Source organism: Lepus europaeus, chromosome 17 (assembly GCF_033115175.1).
Source record: "Lepus europaeus isolate LE1 chromosome 17, mLepTim1.pri, whole genome shotgun sequence".
Taxonomy (NCBI): domain Eukaryota; kingdom Metazoa; phylum Chordata; class Mammalia; order Lagomorpha; family Leporidae; genus Lepus; species Lepus europaeus.
This window is the reverse complement of record NC_084843.1, coordinates 77,338,815-77,360,464: the sequence shown is the minus strand read 5'-3', so window position 1 is coordinate 77,360,464 and position 21,650 is coordinate 77,338,815. Positions and strand designations below refer to the sequence as shown.

The window sequence follows — 21,650 nt, the reverse complement described above, 5'->3', positions numbered from 1 at the left end:
GGATATTTTCCCAATTTTCTTTTTGAAGATTTATTTGAAAGGCAGAGAGCCAGAGAGCGAGAGAGCGAGAGAGAGAGAGAGAGAGAGGCTCTTTAGTCTGCTGGTTCCTTTCCCAAGTGCCCACAACAGCTTTCTGTATGCATTAGACATTGCCCCTTAAATACTTTGTCATCCAGGTCATTAAACAGAGCTTAATATTTCCTTACAGTTTGAAATGTAAAATCTACATACCAGGAAATGCATACATTGGGCTGCATGTGATCTATTTTGACCTTTGCATACATCTGTGAAACTCCAACCCTTATCCTGATATAGGAAATCACCATCATCCCAGATGGTTTCTTACACCCCCTTCCCAGTAAATCCTCTATGCTAAATTTTGCTTCATTTGTCCCTGTGGATTGGTTACGATTACTCTAGAATTTTATCTGAACAGTAACATACGGCATACATTCCTGTGTAGGCTTATTTAAGATTCACCCATTTTTTTTTTTTTTTTTGACAGGCAGAGTGGACAGTGAGAGAGAGAGACAGAGAGAAAGGTCTTCCTTTTGCCGTTGGTTCACCCTCCAATGGCCGCCGCGGTAGCGCGCTGCGGCCGGCGCACCGCGCTGTTCCGATGGCAGGAGCCAGGTGCTTATCCTGGTCTCCCATGGGGTGCAGAGCCCAAACACTTGGGCTATCCTCCACTGCACTCCCTGGCCACAGCAGAGAGCTGGCCTGGAAGAGGGGCAACCGGGAGATTCACCCATTTTTAAAATTATTTATTTGAAAGGCAGACACACACACACACAAACTTCCATCCACTGGTTCACTCCCTGAGATGGCCTTAATGGCTGGGGCTGGGCCAAGTCGAAGGCAGGAGCCAGGAGCTTCATCCAGGTCTCCCATGTGGGTGCAGGGGAGCAAACGCTTGGGCCTTCTCCTGTTGCATTAGCAGGGAGCAGGATTTGGAAGTAGAGCAGCCAGGACTCCAACAGGCATCCATATGGGATGTTGCTGTGGCCAATGCCGGCCCCATCCGTGTTGTTTATACTTCCTCAGTAACGCATTATTTTTTTATTCCTGAGTGGTAAGCCTGAGCTATGGATTGCTCCTTTATTCTCCAGCTCACGGGCATTTGCACAGTTTCCAATTTGAGGCTCTTAGGAAGAAGCTGTGGGCCCGTCCACCCCCACCGTTGCTGACGACCCCTTATGCGAGGGTCCCAGCTCCTCGTGGGATTTCAGGCAAACCAGGAGGGGGCCTGGGAAGGGAAAGGAATGTCCTGGTCTCCCCCAGCTTCCCGGAGGAAACAGAACCCAGCACAGGTAGGGGCTGCGGAGCAGGCTCTGCCCGTCCTCTTTGATCTCTCCCTGTGGCTTTCGTTCAGAAAAGCAAACACTGGCCCTGCAACCCCCAGCCCCCCAGCCCACTCGCGGCAGCTGTGGGGCGCCCCCTTCCACTGCCCTGCAGGAGCTGGCACCCAGGCTGCTTCCTGTCGCTCTGCTTTCAGCTGGGGGAAGGCACTGCATGCCGGCCTTCTGCTTCCGGCCTCATCGCCTGAGCCTGCTTGGACCTCCTGTCTCATCTCCGGGGCCCCCTGCCCCAGGGTTCCTGGGGAAGCAGCATTGCAGGTGCCTTCTGTCCTCCCAGCACAGGCCCACCAGCACTCTGTCCGGGATGTTCCCAAGGCCAGTGAATTCTAGAACTCCAGGACATGGAACAAGTGCATGTTGAATTGACTTACTAATAAAAAATTTCTTATCGATGCATCCAGGTCCACAGAACCAGCTTCCTTAGACTAGTGGGAACGTCTCGTGAGCCTCGCCATTAAGAGGTCCAGAAAGACGGCACTTCCTGGGATCATTTCCATAACCCGTTAACCAGAGAAGCTGCTTTGAATGTGTGGAGCGCCTGAAGCCAGGTGGAGGAGGTGCCGCGTGGCCTGCCGGGAGCCACGACGGCTCCGGGTGCCTGAGTGTGACTTTGTGCAACTGCCATTTGTCACAGACGATCCACTGATGCTTGTTCTCTGTTCTCAGGAGAGGAGGGGGTGTATGCAGTCTGAGTCGTCTCTGTCTACTAGGATTCATTAGTCAAGAAAAGAAGCCCAGGGGCCGGTGTTGTGGTGCAAGGGAGTCTCTATCCCTGACACCAGCATCCCATATGGATGCCTGCTGGAGTCCTGGCTGCTCTACTTCCAAATCCTGCTCCCTGCTAACGCACCTGGAAAAGCAGCAGAAGGAGGTCCAAGTGTTTGCACCCCTGCCACCGACATGGGAGACCCAGCTGAAGCTCCTGGCTCCTGGCTTCGACTTGGCCCAGCCTGGGGTTCAATTCCCAGCTGTTCTGCCTCTGATCCAGCTCCCTGCTAATGTGCTGGGCAGGCAGCGAAAGATGCCTGGGCCCCTGCCACCCACCTAGGAGACCTGGATGGAGTTCTAGGCTCCTGGCTTTGGCCTGACCAGCAGAGGGAAGATCTTTTTCTCTCTCTCTCCCTCCCTGTCACTCTGCCCTTCAAATAAATAAATCTTTTTAAAGAAGGCCAGGTTCTCCCTTGTTCAGTGCCAGCTCAAAGCCGAGAAGTGTGGCCCCATAATCAGTTAATACGGCTCTCCATCTCTCTCATTTTTATTATGCAGAGTTTTGAAAATTTTGTGTAATGACTTAGCAATTTTGGGTTTACCAAACAGTTGAGCAGACAGTACTGAGTTTCCCTGTACCCCTTCTTTCAGCTTTCCCAATTGTTATTACCTTGCATTAGCTTTGTAGGCTGAGCCAAATTTGATATACTCTTACTAACTCCCTTGGTCTTATTAGGGGTCCAGTTTGCCTTGCACAGGCCCCCAGAGTTGGCAAGTGCATAAGTCACGTATCCCCCAATTACAGTGTCCTACAGAGTGCTCTCACCGTCCTGAAAACCCGGTGGCCCAGTTCTCACCCCTCCCCACCTCTCTCCCCACCCTAACCCCCTGGCAATTACTAAGTTTATTGTTTTGCTGTTTCCAGAAGTCCTGTAGTTTAAAAGCGTAGCAGGTAGCATTTTCAGATTGATTTCTTTCACTCAGTAATGTGCATTCCACCATGCATTTTCAGGGCTGGGTAGCTCATTTCCTTCTTTTGCTGAATAATAATCTGTTGGATGTATCCATTTATGCATCCATTCACCTACAGAACATTCTGGTTGCTTCCAGATTTTGGCAATGGTAGACAGAGCTGCTGTAACTGTGCGCAGGTTTTGTGTGGACGCTTTCAATTCATTTACATAAACACTAAGGAGTGTGAATGCTGGATCATATGGTAGGAGGATGTTTAGTTTTGTAAGAAACTGTCAAACTGTTTTCCAAACTGGCTATGCCATTTCGCAGTCCTGCCAGTAAAGAATGAAACACTTGGAATACTCGGTGTTGCTAGCGTTTTGGATTTAGACCATTTGTATTATTTTTTTTTTATTTGACAGGTAGAGTCATAGACAGTGAGAGAGACAGAGAGAAAGGTCTTCCTTCCGTTGGTTCACTCCCCAAATGGCTGCTACAGCTGGCCCTGTGCCAATCTGAAGCCAGGAACCAGGTGCTTCCTCCTGGTCACCCATGCGGGTGCAGGGCCCAAGAACTTGGGCCATCCTCCACTGCCCTCCTGGGCCACAGCAGAGATTTGGACTGGAAGAGGAGCAACCAAGACTAGAACTCGGCACTCATATGGGATGCCGGCGCCGCAGGGCAGGCGGAGGATTAACCTACTGAGCCATGGCGCCGGCCCCTAGATTTAGGCCATTTTTGAAAAAGATTTATGTATTTATTTATTTGAAAGTCAGAGTTAGAGAGAGAGGGAGAGATAGAGATCTCCTATCTTCTGGTTCACTCCCCAAATGCCCACAAAACCAGGGCATGGATAGGAAAAAGCCAGGATCCATGAATTCCATCTGGGTCTCCCATGTGGGTGGCAGGGATTCAACTATTTGGCCTCCCAGTGTGCATCAGCAGGAAGCTGGAATCAGAAGTGGAGCCAGGACTTTAATCTATATATTCCCAAGCAGTGTTTTAACTGCTACCTAAAACACATGCCCCAACCATCTCTTCTTTTCCTTCATTAAAGATATTTATTTAAAAGGCAGAGTTAACAGAGAGAGAAAGAGAGAGGGAGAGACAGAGTGAAAAAGATCTTCCATCTACTGGTTCACTCTCCAAATGATCACAATAGCTGAATCTGGGCCAGGCTGAAGCCAGGAGCCTGGAATTCCATCTGGGTGCCCCATGTGGGTGGCAGGGGCCCAGGCAGGCACACTAGCAGGGAGCTGGATGGAAAGTGGAGCAGCCGTGCTCGTGTGAGATGCCAGCATTGCAGGCAGCAGCTTAACCCACTGCATCACAATGCTGGCCCCTGTGTCTTTAATTTCTAATTCTACTTGTCCATTGCTGGTATACTGGGAAGTGACTGGCTTGTACACACTAACATTGTATCCTTCGACTTTGCTATCATCTATCAGTTTCCACTTTTTGAGTCAATTCTTTTGGATTTTTCTATATAGATGATTGTCCTTTATGAAGAACAGTTATATATTTTTTCCCTTCCCAATCCATGTCACTTCAATTTCCTTTTCTGGCCTTATGGTATTAGCTAGAACTTCCAGTAGGTTAATAGACATGGTGAGAGGGGATAGCCTTGCTCTGCTCCTAATTTCTCACCAGTCAGTATGATGTTAACAGTAGAGCTCTTTATCAAGTGAAGGAGGTTCTCCTATCGCTAGTTTACTGGATTTTCTTTAAGAAATCATTAAGTGGCTACTAGATTTTGTCATCTACGGATATGATCATGTATGATCATTAGCCTATTGATGTGATGGATTACGCGAACTGATTTTTGAATGCTGAACCAGTCCGAGAAAGGGGGCGGGAAGAGAAGAAGAGAGAGAGAAATTAAAGTTGATTCCATCCACTGGTTCATTCCCCAATGCTCACAAGTCAGGAGCTGGGAACTCAACCCAGCTCTGCCATGCTGGTGGTAGGGACCCAAGCACTCAAGCCATCACCTGCTGTCTCCTAGGGTCTGCACTGGCAGGCAGCTGGAATTGGGGAAAAAAACCACTTGGTTTTTCTGCCGTGTCTTCTGTTTGTTTCAATGTGTTCATTTTCTTTTCTTGGATTTCTTCTGGGTTAACTGACGTGCCCTCCCCACCCCCCCTTTTTGAGAATTCCATTTTGATAAACGTATGTTAGTTTTGATTTCTGTTGTGCAGCCTTCCTAGGGGTTGCTCGATGTAATATGCTGTCTATGCAAAGCTGAGCCATCTGCAGGTGTCCCCAGAGCAGCTTGTGTGAAGACCTCTTCCTTTCCCGTGAGCCCCTCACTGTCCCAGAGGTAGCTGTCAACCATCTCCTCCACACACGCTGAGAAGCACAGGCAGTTCAGTTTCCTTTCCACACACCTCACTCAGTAACTGGAAGCGACGTAGAGCCTACGCCTATTGCATTTACCCATGTTTTTTGTTTTTCCTCCCCAGATTCCTTCTTTCACCATTTCCTTTGTTTCAGAACTTCCATTAGCCATTCTTTTAGTCTGTGGGCAGTAAGTGCTCTTGGTTTTCTCTAAGAAAGTTTTGATTTCCTCATTATCTCTGCAGTGTTATGTTGTTGTTGTTGTTTAATTACAGGCAGAGTGGATAGTGAGAGACAGAGAGAAAGGTCTTCCTTTTTGCCGTTGGTTCACCCTCCAATGGCCGCCGCGGCTGGCGCATCACACTGATCCGAAGCCGGGAGCCAGATGCTTCCTCCTGGTCTCCCATGCAGGTGCAGGGCCTAAGCACTTGGGCCATCCTCCACTGCACTCCCAGGCGATAGCAGAGAGCTGGCCTGGAAGAGGAGCAACCGGGACAGAATCCAGTGCCCCGACTGGGACTAGAACCCGGTGTGCCGGCGCCACAAGGCGGAGGATTAGCCTATTGAGCCGCAGCGCCGGCCTGCAGTGTTCTGTTTGCTGGATACAGAACTCGGCGTTGACAGAAACACTGTTGGGGCTTCATTCTAGCCTTCCTGAAGTCTGATATCTGTTGCTATCTCAATTGTGTTTGTCCTATAATCTGTCATTTTCCCCTCCTCACACTTTAAAGATTTTTTTTCTGTAGTTTTCAGAAATTTGGATATGATATGTTATGGTATGTAATTTTTAGGGTTCAGTCTTTTGGAATTCACTCAGCTTCTTCTATCTGTAGGTTTGTGCCTTTTGCCAAATTTGGGAAATTTTAAAAAATTGTTTCCTTGAACAATGCTTCAGTCCCCATGTTCTTTCTCTTCTCCTTTCAACATGAAGGTTTTATTACTTCATTGCAAAGACAGAGTAACAGAGAGAGACAGAGAGACCGTCCAGCTACTGGTTCACTTCCCCAAATGCTCACAACAGCAGGAGCCTGGAACTCCTTCTGGGACCCCCACCCCCAACAGAGGCGGCAGGCACCCAAGGACTTGAGTTATCACCTGCCACCTTCCACGGTACACATCACTAGGAAGCTAGGTCAGCAGCACAGGTGGACTCAAACGAAGGCACTCCAGTACAGGACGGCCGAGTCCTAAGCAGTGGCTTAAGCACCATGCCGGTGCCACCAAGCCCACCCTGGGAACAACTGCTGGACCTCTAGTGGCAGGTGCTGGTTCTCAGCTCCCTTATGAAGTATGGAAAGGACATCTGGTCGACCCATCGTGTTACGAGTTAGGATACTTGTTTATACGACACTCCCCAGAGAAGGTCGTGGAGGGGAGTCCAACACTGGTGGTGCTGTTCAAGCTTCTGAACCACTAGCCTAAACATGCAACTCACTTCTGCAGGCTGAGTACAGGGACGTCAAGAGAAAATGCTATGAGTGGGCTTCAGTTCTCAGAACCTTCAGGGTCGATTTGGGCTCTCTGGAGGGAAGATGGAATTAGGAAAAGGAAACAACACCAGGACCTCGGAAGCTGGCAAAGATATGGTGCCTTGTCTGCACACCTCACATCGAACGGGGATCAGTACATCCACACACAAAAGCTCCCCACCCTGCCCTGAGGGTCTCAGACACACTCTGAATGTTGTGACTGAGCACCTGTGCAAACATCTCAAATGGAAAGTGGCTTCATGGGGGCCGCTACGGTGCAGCGAGCTGGGCCACTGCTTGCTGTGCCTGCCTGCCTGCTTGTGATTCGAGTCCTGACAGCTCCACTTCAGATCCAACTCCCTGCTAATGGCCTGGGAACGCAGTGGAGGATGGCCCTGCCACCCACCTGGGAGACCCGAATGGAACTCCAGGCCCCTGGCTTCCGCATGGCCTAGCTCCAGCCATTGTGGGATCCCTGACACCCACTTGGGAGACCCAGATGGAGTTCCAGGCTCCTGGCTTTGGCCTGACCCACACCCTGACCGTTGCTACCATTACCATTTGGGGAGTCAACCAGCAGTTGGAAGATCTGTCTCTCCCTCTAACTCTGCTTTTCAAATAAATACAATAAATCTTAAAAAGCAAAAAAAGTGAGCTGGGAGTGTGTGGTGGCATTTGAGCCTAGCTTCCCTGACTGAAAACCTCATGCCCTTTCCACGACTGCCCACTGCTCTGTAAACTGTCACTGTATCTGTGGGAGTGGGACAGGATCAAATAGGAAACCCAAGAGTATCAAACCGAGAGCATCCTCTCACGCCTTGGTACACTAAGGAGGGGAGGAGTCAGCAACATGAAATAAAACAATAAACTCAGATGACAGAGAGCAAGAGGCTATTAAACACCTCAGAACAGAGACACAAGGGTTAATTAGATGTTTGATTCTTTTATTTTTGCAGAAGGCATTTAAGGACAAAGTAACGAGTCCTCTCCACTTTCTCCCCCGCCAAGTTCTGTCCATGTCCCCACCTGCATCAGCTGTCTCTCTGCCAGAACAACTGGATTCCTCTCAGGAACCCTTGACAGCAAGGAGGCGGTGGGGTCGACGGCCCGGCCACTCACCCTGCGCAGCACCAGGGGCAGTCTTGGCTTCTGTGTTCTGGAATGGTAGGCTCAGGGCTCTGCCAACCTAAATTTAGTGATTTCTCTACCATGAAACCCATCCACTCTGTTCAGGAAACATCTTAAAGAACTGTTCCCTTGGTCTTATGGTTAGACGAGCAGAGCATAGGGATGGCAAAAAACGTGGAAAGGAAATACACCCACGAATGCTTACCCAAGGCATAGAGTGGGCTGGGAAGGACAGAGACATGAGTGCTGGCAGGGGAACGGCAGAATCTGCACGATGATGGGATATCTTAGCCTGGTAAGAGCTCCATCGGTGACAAGCGGCTGCTTCAGGAGCCAGATCTTTACACAGAGAGAGTTAGGGACCCTGGCTGAGGACCCCCTCTCCCTGCTGCGCTGACAGTGGGAATGCAGACCACCTGCTGAGGCGCCTCCTGGGTAGCCCTGCGTAAAGCGTGGGGACTGCTCTGGAAATCTAAGTGCGCGCTTCTGTAAGGCAGCTCTGCTTCACTTTAACAAGTGAAAAAGCATCATCAGTTACGCTCGGTGCCAGCCTCAAACGGACACAACTGTCAACGAGGAAAGCCTCAGCCTGTCGTCCGTCACTACTCCAGTTTTACTTGGAGTTTATCTGCTCACATGTCGACACACTGAAGTGGACATGTTCATGTATACATAAAGCACAGATGATACGGGGGTTTCTGATAAATGATTTCTCAATGAATCTGTTAGCTACATAGCCTGTGAACAGCACAGAAACTCCAAGAGGCGCAGATCAGCGTGAAGTTTCCAGTTCCCAAACTTTGGTTGTGAGAATGTACCTAAAGCACCACAGAGCAAACGTGGAACCTGACTTTTACAAAGGAAAAGAATCTCAAGAAACAAAACCTCCCTCAATCTGATTTCTTACACCATCGGAGGAAAGCCCTCTTTTACTCCACATTTCCTTTCATCTCAGTCAGTCCCCAGAACCAGTCATCAACAACACTCATCAGGGGACAAGGACTGAGAAACCTTACAGGTAAAGGGCTCCAAGGAACCATTTCTGGATATTATCCTGTCATAAATAAAGAACTGTTTTAACCTAGAAGGCCTGCATTATGCCAAATGTATGAAAAAACCTCCAATTCTTAATTTTCAAAATTCAAACAGTGCAAGCATAACAAAAGCTGGGGTGAAAGGCTCACAGGGAGATTTTTAGCAAACCCAGTGAAACAGATTCCTGGATTTCGACTTCTTCCCTGGCATGGCTGGCATCCGCTGGCTACAGAAGCAATCTGTAAAATATATGAGCTCATATAGGCATGGAGACAGAGACAGGCTGGGAACAACCCGTTGTGGCTTTCCACAAGAAATGAGATGGGTGAGAGAAAGAAGATTCAGAGAATGAAGATTGAAATACAAGAAAATGGAAAGAAAACACAACTAGGCCCACCTTAATCAGGATGGAGTGGCGCTTAGACTGACAAGCCGACCGCCACACACGTGGGAGGGACACCACGTCCTGGATTACAAATGTGGATTATATACATATTTATATTAACTTGAGTCAGTTCATCCATTCCCCTGACAATTCAAACAGCAAGTCTCTGGAGAGAGGCCGGAGGAGGTTCTCTTTGTTGGCTCATCAGGTCGCTGGCCTTTGCCCGGCTGGGTCGGGGGTCTCTGTGCAGGACTCAGCTGCATGGTATATGAAGGGGTACAGCTTGACGTGCGGCCCGGGGGCGGGGCAGTTTCTGCACTCTTCGTTATAATACCGCAGCAGCAGCTGATACACTTCTCCTGGAGGGCAGAGGCCAGAGCAATTCAACATTAACGTTTGTCAATGGAAAAAAGTTCAAAAGAACACTTCAGTTTCTCCTTGACCTAAATGAAGGATGATCAGACTTGGGCTTTTGAAAATACAGCATGAACTTTATATGTTTAGAGGGTTTCCCAACATAAACCTAAAAACTTTAAAACCACCTTTAAGAAACTACTGGTGCACACAGGATCTCAGCAGGCACTGACTTGGGAGCTCACACGGCATCCCAGCTCCAGGGGCATGCCCACATATCTGCTGATTGGACCGGGGGGCCTCTCGGTCTCCCCCATCTTTATTTTCCAGAATGGGCACTAACTTGGGCTTCTTGGCCTGCTGTTAATAAGATGACATACTCAAGACTGCAGATGAACCTGCCAGAGATAAAGATGGCAAATGCTGCCACTGAGAAGCCTTGTCCTCCCCCGTCAAAGCCGTCTTCCCCACCGCGATCCATCTGGGTTCAGCAAGTGCTCCTCCTGGACGCGGGGCGATCCATCTCGATAGCGACTGTCAAGCCCAGCTGCTACTTACCAACAGTCAGTTTCCTCTCAGTGAGGAAAGTGTGCATGCTGTAAATGTCTCTCATCAATTCCGAGTCCCCGAAGGTGAAATAAACCACGTCTCGCTCGGCTGCAGCAGCTGCCAGGATCTGAAGTAAGGCTGTGGCCAAGAGAAAAGACACAGCTACGTTACGGCACCCCCCGGCTAGATGCCCTCAGCTCCCTCAACCAGCTACATGACAGCTGGTGTGGCTACAGCTTTATCACAAACCAAAGATGTGTCAGTCTAGTATGCGTTATTAGAAATGGTGACTGCAAGGGCCATGGACTCAGCTAACTGGTGCGTGCCTGCCCCTCGCGGCAGCCGGCTCCAGTGGACAGCAAAGGTACCACTGCCCAGCTGGCCCAGCTGCTCTCAGGCCTCATTGGGGGGCAGAGGTGGTGCAGGAGTGCACACAAGGAAGTCAGTTCCCAACACTGCCCAAGTGTTCCACGGAGGCCTGGCCACTGGGGTGGACGCATGCTCTCAGACTTCGGCTGTCCTCTTTATCTGACACACGAAGCACCAGAGTGGAAGAGACCAGGCTTATCTTCCCAGACTGGGGTCTGGAGTTAAGGACCAGGTGCACTCCAACCACTAGGCAGAAAAAGATCCTTCTTGTTCTTCTTTCTTTTTTAAAAATTATTTGAAAGGCAAAGACAGAGATCTCCCATTGGCTGATTCACTCCCCAGATGCCCACAACAGCCAGAGCTGAGCCAGGTGGCAGTCAATCTGGGTCTTCCATGCCAGTGCTAGGGACCCAAGTGCTTGAGCCATCACCTGCTGTCTCCATGGGTGTGCACTAGCAGAAAGCCGGGATTCAATCCCCAGCACAGAATGTGGGGATCCTAAGTGGCGTCCTCACATCTGCGCCAAACATCTACCCCAAGGTTCTTCCTATGCCAATGTGCTCTGGAGCTTGGGATGGGCCAGGGTACCCAGAATGTGTAAGTGTGCTAGATTTTGCTCTCCAAATAAAGTGAAAAGGAAGAGGAAGAAAAACCAAAACCAAAAGACAAGCAATGGTGATTACAAGATGGGTATATTATCTAGCCATGCGACTCCAGAGCTGCTGCTGCGAATACTGTTAAACTGCAGAATCCCCACACTGGTGTCTTTCTGGATCACCAACAGAGGAAAGTACTTTTAAAGCTCAAAACAAGGCACGAAGGTGGGATTTATATTCACTTCTATTAATCTGGAGCTAAAAGTTTGGTGTTTGTTGCTTGATTTGATTATTTTGTCATATTACGTGGCTGCTGGTCTTTTGCATCACAGGCCTATCTGGGAGGGATTAATTCTCTCATTAACCACACTGCAGTCTCAAAGTGCGCTCCTCCTGTGCTCCCATCTGCACCTGAGCCCTGTAGCAAGGAGTCAGTGTCACTGGAGGCACTGGGCAGTAACTCTCTGGTGTGCTGGGACAGCAAAGTGGAGCCACTACCTCCAGGACCAAAGTCACAAATCACTGAGCCTCAAGCATCTTTCCAAAAATGAAGCTCCTTTATAATTTTTTAAAAAAAGTTATTTGAAAGAGTTTCAGACAGAGACAGAGAGCGACATCTTCAATCTGCTAGTTCACTCCCCAAATGGCCATAATGGCGAGGGCTGGACCAGGCTAAAGCCAGGAACCAGGAGTTTCCTCTGGATCTCCCAGCTGGGTGCAGGAGCACAAGACTTGGGCCATCTTCTGCTGTTTTGCCAGGCACATTAGCAGAGAGCTGGATTGGAAGTGGAGCAGCTGGGACTTGAACCAGCATCCGTATGGGATGCTGCAGCTGCAGATGGTGGCTTAACCCACTGCACCACACTATCAGCTCCTAGAATTTTAATCTTGATAAAATTTATTTTGAATAACAAAACTGAACATAGTTACAACAAATGTCCTTTATTAAGCTATGTTATCTTTTACTCCCTAAAATGGAAAATGGGAACTAAATATAGTCTTGATTTGTAAGATCATGTGACACACTTGTACACACTCAAGAAATAAAAACAGTAAGAATGGGAATAGGGGAAGGAACTAAAAAGTGACAGTAAACTAAAACAAAGAAATCTGATTTTAGTTCAAACAGTACAGCTACACTGAAGGGTAATGAATGAAAAAGAAAAGGAAGGAGTAGTGCCAGTAGCTTATGAATACGTATTTGACTACATTCTCTCATCTCAGGCAAGGAGGGAGGAATGCCAACACATCCCCAACTGCTTTTACTAGGGCTGTTTGCCATAGTAGCACAGGTGACAAAGCATTCTTTTTTTGAAAGATTATTTGAGAGGCAGAGTTACAGACAAGGAGAGTGAGAGACAGAGAAGTCTTCCATCCCCTAGTTCACTCCCCAATTGGCCGTAATGGCCAGAGCTGGGCTGATCTGAAGTCAGGAGCCAGGAGCTTCTTCCACGTCTCCCACATGGGTGCAGGGGCCCAAGCACCTGGCCCATCCTCTACTGCTTTCCCAGGCCATAGCAGGGATGCTAGATCAGAAGTGGAGCAGCCGGGACTTGAACCAGCGCCCATTAGGATTCTGGCGCTGCAGGTGGAGGCTTAACCCACTGTGCCACAGTGCCGCGCTGACAAAGCAGTCCTGAAGCGACTACACAGTATACTAGAGGACTAAGCGAATGAGCAAATATGCTGCTGTTGTTGGGAGCAAGTGGTTTCACTAGGGAAGAATCAACACACAAACGTGGAATGGGGGAAGACGAAAGGAACTCTGTGGGGTGGGCAGATGTGGAGGTACCAGTGTGCACGCAGGATGTCTAAGTATGTCTGTTGGCGTGAGGATTTCCTCTGTCTGCTGAAAGGGCCAAATGCCAGACACCACTGCGGCAATGAGCACACTCAGTGTCCAGATCTCCCTCTCTAATTCCATTCCTCCTGAGAGGAACAGGACTCCTGGTGGAAAAGCCTGATGCCAAGGGAGGGACAAGAAAGGTACACAATGAGCCAGAACATTTTGTTACAGCAGAAAGTAAAGAAGTGCTCAAAGACAAGATGGAGGGAAAACTGGAAGGAGTTTATCCCCAGAAAATGGGAGCCGGCTCGAAGGAACGCCCTCCTTCCCACATCTGGTCGAGCAAAGCATCTCAACAGTAAGTGAGGAGTTACCAACCACTGTGAAAAATGAACCTGAGTCTGTCTGATGATACAGAGATAAGCAGAGGAGAGAAGCGGGGCTACTGCTCCTAACAGAGTTCCAGACTCATGGCCAAGTTGGAGGGAGTTTCAGAATGGCAACATGCTCTTTGCAGCCACCACGGTAAAGACTGGGGGAGGCAGGAATCACGAACAGGTACTCCATCCAGGGGAATGTTTGTCTCAAAGTGTCTTCCTATAGATGGCTTATTAGTTACAGGGAGGAAAAAAAATCTCAGCAACTACGCAGTGCAGAAAAGGGGTAACACTCTGCGTGATGGAAATGCTGATCACCAATGATGTCAGACGGCCTTCAAGTGCCTCCCGACAGGACCAAGAACGCGGCGCTCTGACTGAGAACGCGTGACCTCAACCTCGTCTGGAGGAAGCAGTCGCCGAGCTCAATGTGCATACTTGCAACTTGTCAATGTCATAGAAGACAAAGAAAGGCTGTGAAAACTGTCTGGATTCAAAGGGAGGCTCAAAGACATGACAAGTAAATGCAGTACTGGCTCTAGACTGTGTGCCCGAAAGGAAAAAGGCCAAGAAAGGGCTTTATTAGGTCATCTGACAAGATGAGAAAGAGTAGATAAAAATACAAACGTACATTTCCTGCTTATATATAAGAATATTTTTCCTTAGGAAATACACATTGAAGTACTGAGGAAGGAGGGCGTATGTGTGTAACTTATGCTCAAATGGTTGAGAAAAACAACTGTCCATGTGTATACATAAATACATCTACACACATAGAAGTTTATTATTTTTACTTTTGGTAAATCAAATAATTCTTAAATAAAAAGTTTTAAAAATTATGTAGGAAAGAAAAAAATTTGAAGTAATAAAATTTGATATAGCTGAGTATTCTCAAATTTGGGAAAGAATTTATGACATTGTAATATGTGTGAGATTCTAAAATACATCAAAGTATGCCCTAACTTCCAAACTAATATTTATTGAGTATCCACAACATGGGAGGTGGTATGACTAGGTCTCATTAATTTCAAGAGTGCTGAAAGTAATTAATTTCAAAACAGAGGTAAGTTTTAATTAAAATTGCTCAACCAACTTATGCTCACATTAAAGCTTCAGTACACACAATTTTAAAAGGTTCCTAATTAACCTAAACTACATATAAAAATGGAAACTAATGAATTGTCATCTTCCTCTACTCAGAGGTATCACTTCTTAACTTTTAGTGAAAATGAAAATTTGGCTGTGTTTCCTCTTGAAAAAAAGAGAGACCGAAAGAAAAAGGCTTTTTAGTCCTATTTGCTACTAGGTCACTGGTCATTTGTCATTTGGGAAAATGAGGTATTAATTAAAAACACTTAAAATAGAGTTTCTTGTAGGATGTATTTATTGTTCAAATGTTCTGTAGGTCACTTTGCCACTGTAGACAGGCAATTGGCGCTAAACTTGACAGAACTACCCCTGAGAGGGCTGGATCCTAATAAGAGAAAGGAAGTGAAACCAGTGCACATGACGTCGATGACCTCACACCCACTTCTGTTTGCGTCCACACCGTAAGAGGGGTGAGTTGGGCCAGTCAGGGCCAGCAGACAGAAGGCCCACATGCAGTCCCCCTCATCTACAGCTATTTGCTCTGTAACTCAGCCAGTCATTATCTCTCTTGGCCTTGTTTTCTCTCAGCTACACGACGAAGGGGTACAGCCAATCCCTAAGGATCTTTTCAAACTTCAGAATTCCATAACCATTGTTACAATTTTTCTATCTGTATCAGATGTAAGACTGTAAGTGCACAAATGACATTTCCAGAGAGATAAATTAATGTTGACCTTACCCACACCAGTAATCACTGACAAAGACGTTCTCACGCAGTACTGTTTTCAGACCTCCTGTTTATGAGACGCTCCAGAACTCTGCAAACCTCGAGGATTGTGCCTCATGATTTAATTGAACTCTCTTGCACCAAAAGTCAGATGCGAATCAATCACAAATCTAATAGGATGTGTGGACTGTTTCCAAGTATGATATAAAAGCATCAAATTCTAACTTCAAGCACAACTAGGTGCCAAAATAATCACTTAAATTGACCTGCAGGGAGCTTGGTTTTAATTTTCTTTTTTGGCATCAATGTGAAGCTATGAAGAGAATGCAAATAGGTATGAACAACATTAAAAAAAAAAACAAAAAAACCCACACAATTCCTAGTGTCCTGTTGCAACAAATGAACCAAGCAGCATATGGGTTAGAAGACAGAACTCATACCACAGAGTGGTCTGAAGCCACCAACACGTAACATTGGAAACAACTGCTAACACAGAGCTCTCCCAGCACCACAGGAGAGGGCTGGTTGCATAGTGCTAGCCCAGCAAAAGACCCAAATTCACAATTCCAAGTATAGTTTCCACTGATTAACACCATAGCCAAGTTGAAAAATACTAAGCTGGACCACTTGAAGTCAGGGACAACTTGAAAGAAGCTCCAGAAATAAGGAGGGTTCACATTCACTCAAAGTGCTTTCCCAGGGCCAGCACTGTGGCACATCAAGTTAAGCTTCCAGTTTGCAACTCTGGCATCCCATATGAGCACCAGCTCCCTGCTAATGTGTCTGGGAAAGCAGTGGAAGATGGACCAAGTCCTTGGGGTCCCTGGCTCCCACGTGGGAGACCCAGATGGAGTTCCCAGTTCCTGGCTTCCATTTGCCCCACCATGGATGTTGTGGCCATTTGGGGAGTGGACCAGTGGATGGAAGATCTCTCTCTCTCTCTGCCTGGAGTCTCACAGGGAGCTCGGAAAGAAGGGGCTAGGCTCAAAGTCCCTCGGCCTCCCAGAGTCCTCTCTCTCCTGCCCTCTGTGTCTTACTGGTTGCCTGGGCCTCAAAGTTGTGAACAAATGTCTGCAGAATGGAACGACATGAAAAAACTCCTGACAGTTGTCACAATAATGTACACTTATATTATTTCAAAATTAAATCAGTGCAAGCTGCTGAACTCATGAATAACTACATAAGAAGAACATTACAGAACACTCAGCTCTATTTCTGATAAGAAAAAATACCTCTTTAGGGATTTACAAATTACCATGTCCCCCTTGTGTGAACACTTTTATCAAAAGTTTTTGTTGGGGCCGGTGCCATGGCGCAGTAGGTTAATCCTCCGCCTGCTGTGCCGGCAACCCATATGGGTGCTGGTTCTAGTCCCGGCTGCTCCTCTTCCAATCCAGCTCCCTGCTGTGGCCTGGGAAAGCAGTACAAGATGGTCCAAGTCCTTGGGCCCCCGCACCCACGTGGGAGACCCAGAAGAAGCTCCTGGCTCCTGGCTTCGGATCCGCGCAGCTCCAGCCATTGCGGCCACTTGGGGAGTGAGCCAACAGATGGAAGACCTTTCTCTTTGTCTCTCCCTCTCACTGTCTGTAACTCTACCTCTCAAATAAATAAATAAATAAAATCTTTTTTTTTAAAAAAAGTTTTTGTTGGGGCCACTGCTGTGGTGTAGTAGTAGGTTAAGCATTCACCTGTGGCACTGGCATCCTATATGGCTGCCAGTTCCAGTCCTGACTGCTCCACTTCTGATCCAGCTCCTTGCTAACGCACTTGGGAAAGCAGTAGAAGATGGCCCAAGTGCTTGAAGCCCTATAGCCACATGGGAGACCAGGAAGAAGCTCCTGCCTCCTGGCTTTGGATGGGCCCAGCTCCGGTGTTGTGGCCATTTGTGGAATGAACCTGTGGATATAAGATATCTTTCTCTCTTTGTTTCTACCTGTGTCTTTCAAATAAACAGAGAGATATGTTCCATCTGCTGGTTTACTCCCTCAATGGCCGCAATAGCCAGGTTTAGGCCTGGTTGAAGCTAGAAGCAAGGAACTCAAGCCTGGTGTCCTGTGTGGGTGGCAGGAGCCCAAGTACTTGGGCCATTATCCACTGCTTTCCTAGGCACTTTAGGATGTAGCTAAGCGCAAGTGGAGCAGCCAAGACTCAAACCAGCACCCCAATATGGTGCTGCCAGTGTTGCAGGCAGCAACTTAACTTGCTGTGCCACAGTGTCAGCCCTGTCATCTAACTTTTAAAATGGCTTTCGCAGCACATCCACATTTCCCTCTGACTTCACAATACTCCAAACATGTCTTTCCATGTCAACAGACATTTCCATAATGGTTCTTAGTGGCTACATATTTCTTTTCTTTTTAAATTTTTGACAGGCAGAGTGGACAGTGAGAGAGAGACAGAGAGAAAGGTCTTCCTTTTGCCGTTGGTTCACCCTCCAATGGCCGCCGCGGTAGCGCGCTGCGGCCGGCGCACCGCGCTGTTCCGATGGCAGGAGCCAGGTGCTTATCCTGGTCTCCCATGGGGTGCAGAGCCCAAACACTTGGGCCATCCTCCACTGCACTCCCTGGCCACAGCAGAGAGCTGGCCTGAAAGAGGGGCAACCGGGACAGGATCGGTGCCCCGACCGGGACTAGAACCTGGTGTGCCGGCGCCGCAAGGCGGGCTACATATTTCATTACATAGATGGACTATATTTCTTTTCAAGAATCAGTTTCAGAAACCAATCCCCCATGGAAAGACATTCCGACTACTTCTAATTTTTAAACAATTATTCCAGTGAATGCAGGAGTTATCAAGCTATTCCATAGCTGAGATCTCAATAACAGAGAAAATGAATTACACAATGGAAATCTCTGAACACCACACTTGATCACTGGAGCAAGGAAAGCCACGGTCCAAGAGAAAGGCTTTTAAGACACAAAGAGAGGAAAAGAAATGAACACATTTATAAAGCTTTCCAAATTGTCCAGCACAAATGACCACAGTTTACAGTTTGTGGCATACCTGGTCCCTGGATTGATGGCATGAATCTGGTCATTCATTTTATTTAAGAGAAAAACAAAACAAAAAAAAAGTGTCTGTCATAAGATCAATAAGCTCAGAATGAAAAACAGCTTTCCTCAAGCAAATTCAGAATGATGAAGAATTTCACAAAATAAAAACTGGAAAAAAAATCACCATCTTGTTTTTGTCTTTGAAGAAAATGTGGGTGAAGATGTATAGAATTAGGGACTAGAGATGATTTTTCTAAGCACAAATTAACTCAGTATAGCAAAAGCCTAATAGGTTGAGATAAATGAAAAGCTGAGGAAAATCTATGACAAACAATTAATGCTTCTTAATATACAAATGGTTATTACTAGCCAATGAAAAATCAAAACTAATCCCAAAGAGATAAATGGGCAGAGGGCATGACAAAGCAATTCACAGAGTAAAGAAAAAATATCAAATAAACACATAAGATTGTTGAACCTCAGATAAATTTAAAGGACTGTCACAATCCACCTTGGTGAGGCTGCTCATATAAATTGGTATACCCTTTCAGAGAGCAACTGAACCCATATCAAAATATAAGTACACATATTCTCTGAATCATTAATCTTCTAAAAAACTTTCCTAAGAAGGTAATTATATATAACTTATTTATAAGGTAAGTAGTATTGCTTGTTATGTAAGAAAATAAACCAACTAACTGTGGATGCGGAATCTGTAAAATAAATTATGGCAGGTATGTACAAACAACAGACTACTCTATAGCAATTTTACCACACTAACTGTTGGGGAGGGCATTTGGCAGTGCAGTCAAAACGCTGGTTGGGATGTCTGCATCCTTTATCACAGTTCCTGGGCTGGAGTTCCGGCTCTGTTCCTGGTCCCAGCTTCTTGCCAATACAGCCCTGAGAAGTAGCTCAAGTGGTTGGGTCCCTGTCACTCATGTGGGAGACCCAGATTGAGTTCCTGGTTCCTGGTTCCTGCTCTAGCCCAGTCTCAGTCACTGTGGGAATTTGAGGAATAAACTAGCCAGATGGGAGCTCTCTGTCTCTCTGATAAAATAAATAATATGCCAACAGTAGATCTATGTTTCTTGGTGTTGAAAAGTATCTGTGAGATTGCAGGATTTTCAGAGAGAGGTTAGAGAACAGAATATATGTCTTGTTACTATTCAATGTTTTGTTACACAGAGATGTGTGAAAGGACAGCTGCCAAAAGGCTCATGATGAATTCTGGTTATTTTTACATAATTCATGGTATTTTTCTGAACCCTCAAGAAAAAAGTCATTTTTATAAAAATAATAATAAACATTTTATTGTTGGGAGGCAGGATGGTTACATTATGACAGTCTCGATTGTTCTATTCCCAAAGAGATGGAGTTCATATCTAGTTTGGTCTAACAAGGGCAGCTGGCTGTTTTGCTTGCCTTTATTGTTACCTTGATAACTGTGATATAGCAAAGAATTTATATAGTCTTTGTCCTGGGTTTCTAGCCAGACTTTCAAACGCCCTTTGTTACACTAACAAGGTGACTCAGAGCCAGGCTCCAACCTCCTGGGAGGAGGAGGAGCAGCGCTAGAGATAGGGCTCACACCTGCATGGCCAGTGAGCTGATCAATCACGCCTACCTAACGAGGCCCCCGTGAAGACTGAACACTAAAGGTCAGGCAACGTCCTGGTGAACACCTTGACAAGCCAGGTTAGTGAGGTACCCTGACACCGGGTGTGTCGTTTATAACAAAACTACAACCGGAAGGACAGGACTCCTGGCAATCTACTGCACTCCAGCCGGCGGGTCAGAAGCGGCGCTGGCCTGGCTCTTGTAGCTGCAGTCTGAATGGGCCGCCCCAAGGGAGTGGGCGGGGTGCTAACTCTAGCACATCGTGAGTGGGGTGGAGCCACTGGGATGACACAGGAGCAGTGACCATGCTCATGATGCTTGGATAATATGATTTTCTCTAACAGACACTTTCAAAAGTAACACAGCAAAACAGACAAAAAACACACAAAAGTAAAACTAATGTCACAGTCTGATAAAGGCCAGTGTTTGGCTGATTGGATTGTGTGATTTTTCTACGGCTGGCAATAAAACACAGGAAACATTTATCCTTCTTGGGCACCAAACACCTCCTTGCTGGGACCATTTATGCAGCCCTCCCAAGCTGTACTCACAGCACTGGGTACCTCTGCCACAGCGCTTGTTACTCTCTACAGCACTGTGCCCCAGCCGCCGTGCCTCTCTCCTAGGCTGCTCTGTGAAGTCCAAAGAGGGGCGCATCTGATTAATCTCTGCTGAGAACATGGCAGATGCCCCTCAAGTTTACTGGACGACCGAATGAGTCAATCAAATAGAGCCACGTGTAAAAATCACTCCAGCGAGGAAAAGCACGAGAGTGGGTGCTTTAGTTTGAAACCTCACAGTCATTCTGGACTCTTCCCTCCCCTGACGTCTTCATATTCAACCACACACTGTGTATGGTAGCTCAGATAAACCGGTGGCCTTTACAGGGAGACGGTGAATGAAACAGAGAATTTCTTTAAGCAAAGCTTCAGAAAAGAAGAGTGTCAAGTGGTCTTTTTCCTTTGCTCAGATTGCTGTGGTCTCGTACCAAGCGAAATCTGGCCTGAAGGACAAACTGATTTTCCCCTGGTCAGAATACTCTTGTCCTTCTCGACAACGGTTTACGCACCTTTCAGCCGAGCATCGCCCCCGAAGGCACCACAGCCCCAGTTTCCCGTGGCCACTGCAGAAAGATTCTCTGAAGAAACTCCAGGGCGGAGAAATCCACAGTAAGCCTGCAGGATGAAAGAAATATCAGCACATGAGTGACTCGCCACCGGGAGTGTTTCTGACTGATGTCCTGGGATCAATTTCCATGATCAAGCTTATGTTCTCTGGCACTCTTTTTTTCTTAGGGACCAAAGCAGAAGGAAAAACAAAGAAAGAGAAAAGCCTGGGTTTTCTATAAGGAAGACAGTAAGAAATGATTAGATTCTAACATTTATTTGTTTTGGCGCTGGACAAATCAAATCCTTTAAACAAGTCCCGGTTTCTTTTTTGGATTCAAGCAAACAGAAATGGAAATACCAAAGGTATTTTAAAAACTGATGGAGTCCCAATGACAAACTGCCAGGGACTAAAACTAGCAGAGAAGGCACTTCTTAAAACACCCTTGCTTTGGAGGCTTCGGGCTAGCATGTTTTCATCAAGGCAGGGCTACCTGTCACACTTCCTCAGCACCTTCTCCCTGACACATGAGGACTACATCAGAATAGGAATAGGCATTTAAACATGCTTCCAGCCACTCCCATGGCTTAACAGAGAGCAAGCTACTGTCCAAAAGAGGAATGTCTACACCTTTAAAAAAAAAAAATTATTTATTTAGTTTGAAAGTCATAGTTAGAGAGAGAGAGGAATCTTCCATTTGCTGGTTCAC

At 47.0% G+C, this 21,650-nt stretch overlaps 1 protein-coding gene and 1 pseudogene across 3 annotated transcripts in view; one reads left to right on the top strand and one right to left on the bottom strand.

Annotated features, from left to right (window-relative positions):
- Positions 1 to 1,826: 1,826 nt before the first annotated feature.
- LOC133776471 (small nucleolar RNA U3) lies at positions 1,827 to 2,055 on the top strand (annotated as a pseudogene).
- Positions 2,056 to 7,749: 5,694 nt separating this feature from the next.
- The window catches only part of PARG (poly(ADP-ribose) glycohydrolase), a 125,595-nt gene continuing 111,694 nt past the window's right edge, over positions 7,750 to 21,650 (bottom strand). For all 3 annotated transcript variants that reach the window (XM_062215170.1, XM_062215168.1, XM_062215169.1), the window contains exons 16-18: positions 20,904 to 21,009; positions 10,287 to 10,415; positions 7,750 to 9,733 (exon numbers count right to left, since the gene is read on the bottom strand). In XM_062215170.1, the coding sequence (XP_062071154.1) occupies positions 9,579 to 9,733; positions 10,287 to 10,415; positions 20,904 to 21,009 (390 nt within the window). In that variant the 3' untranslated portion in view covers positions 7,750 to 9,578. The remainder of the gene's footprint in view (positions 9,734 to 10,286; positions 10,416 to 20,903; positions 21,010 to 21,650) is intronic.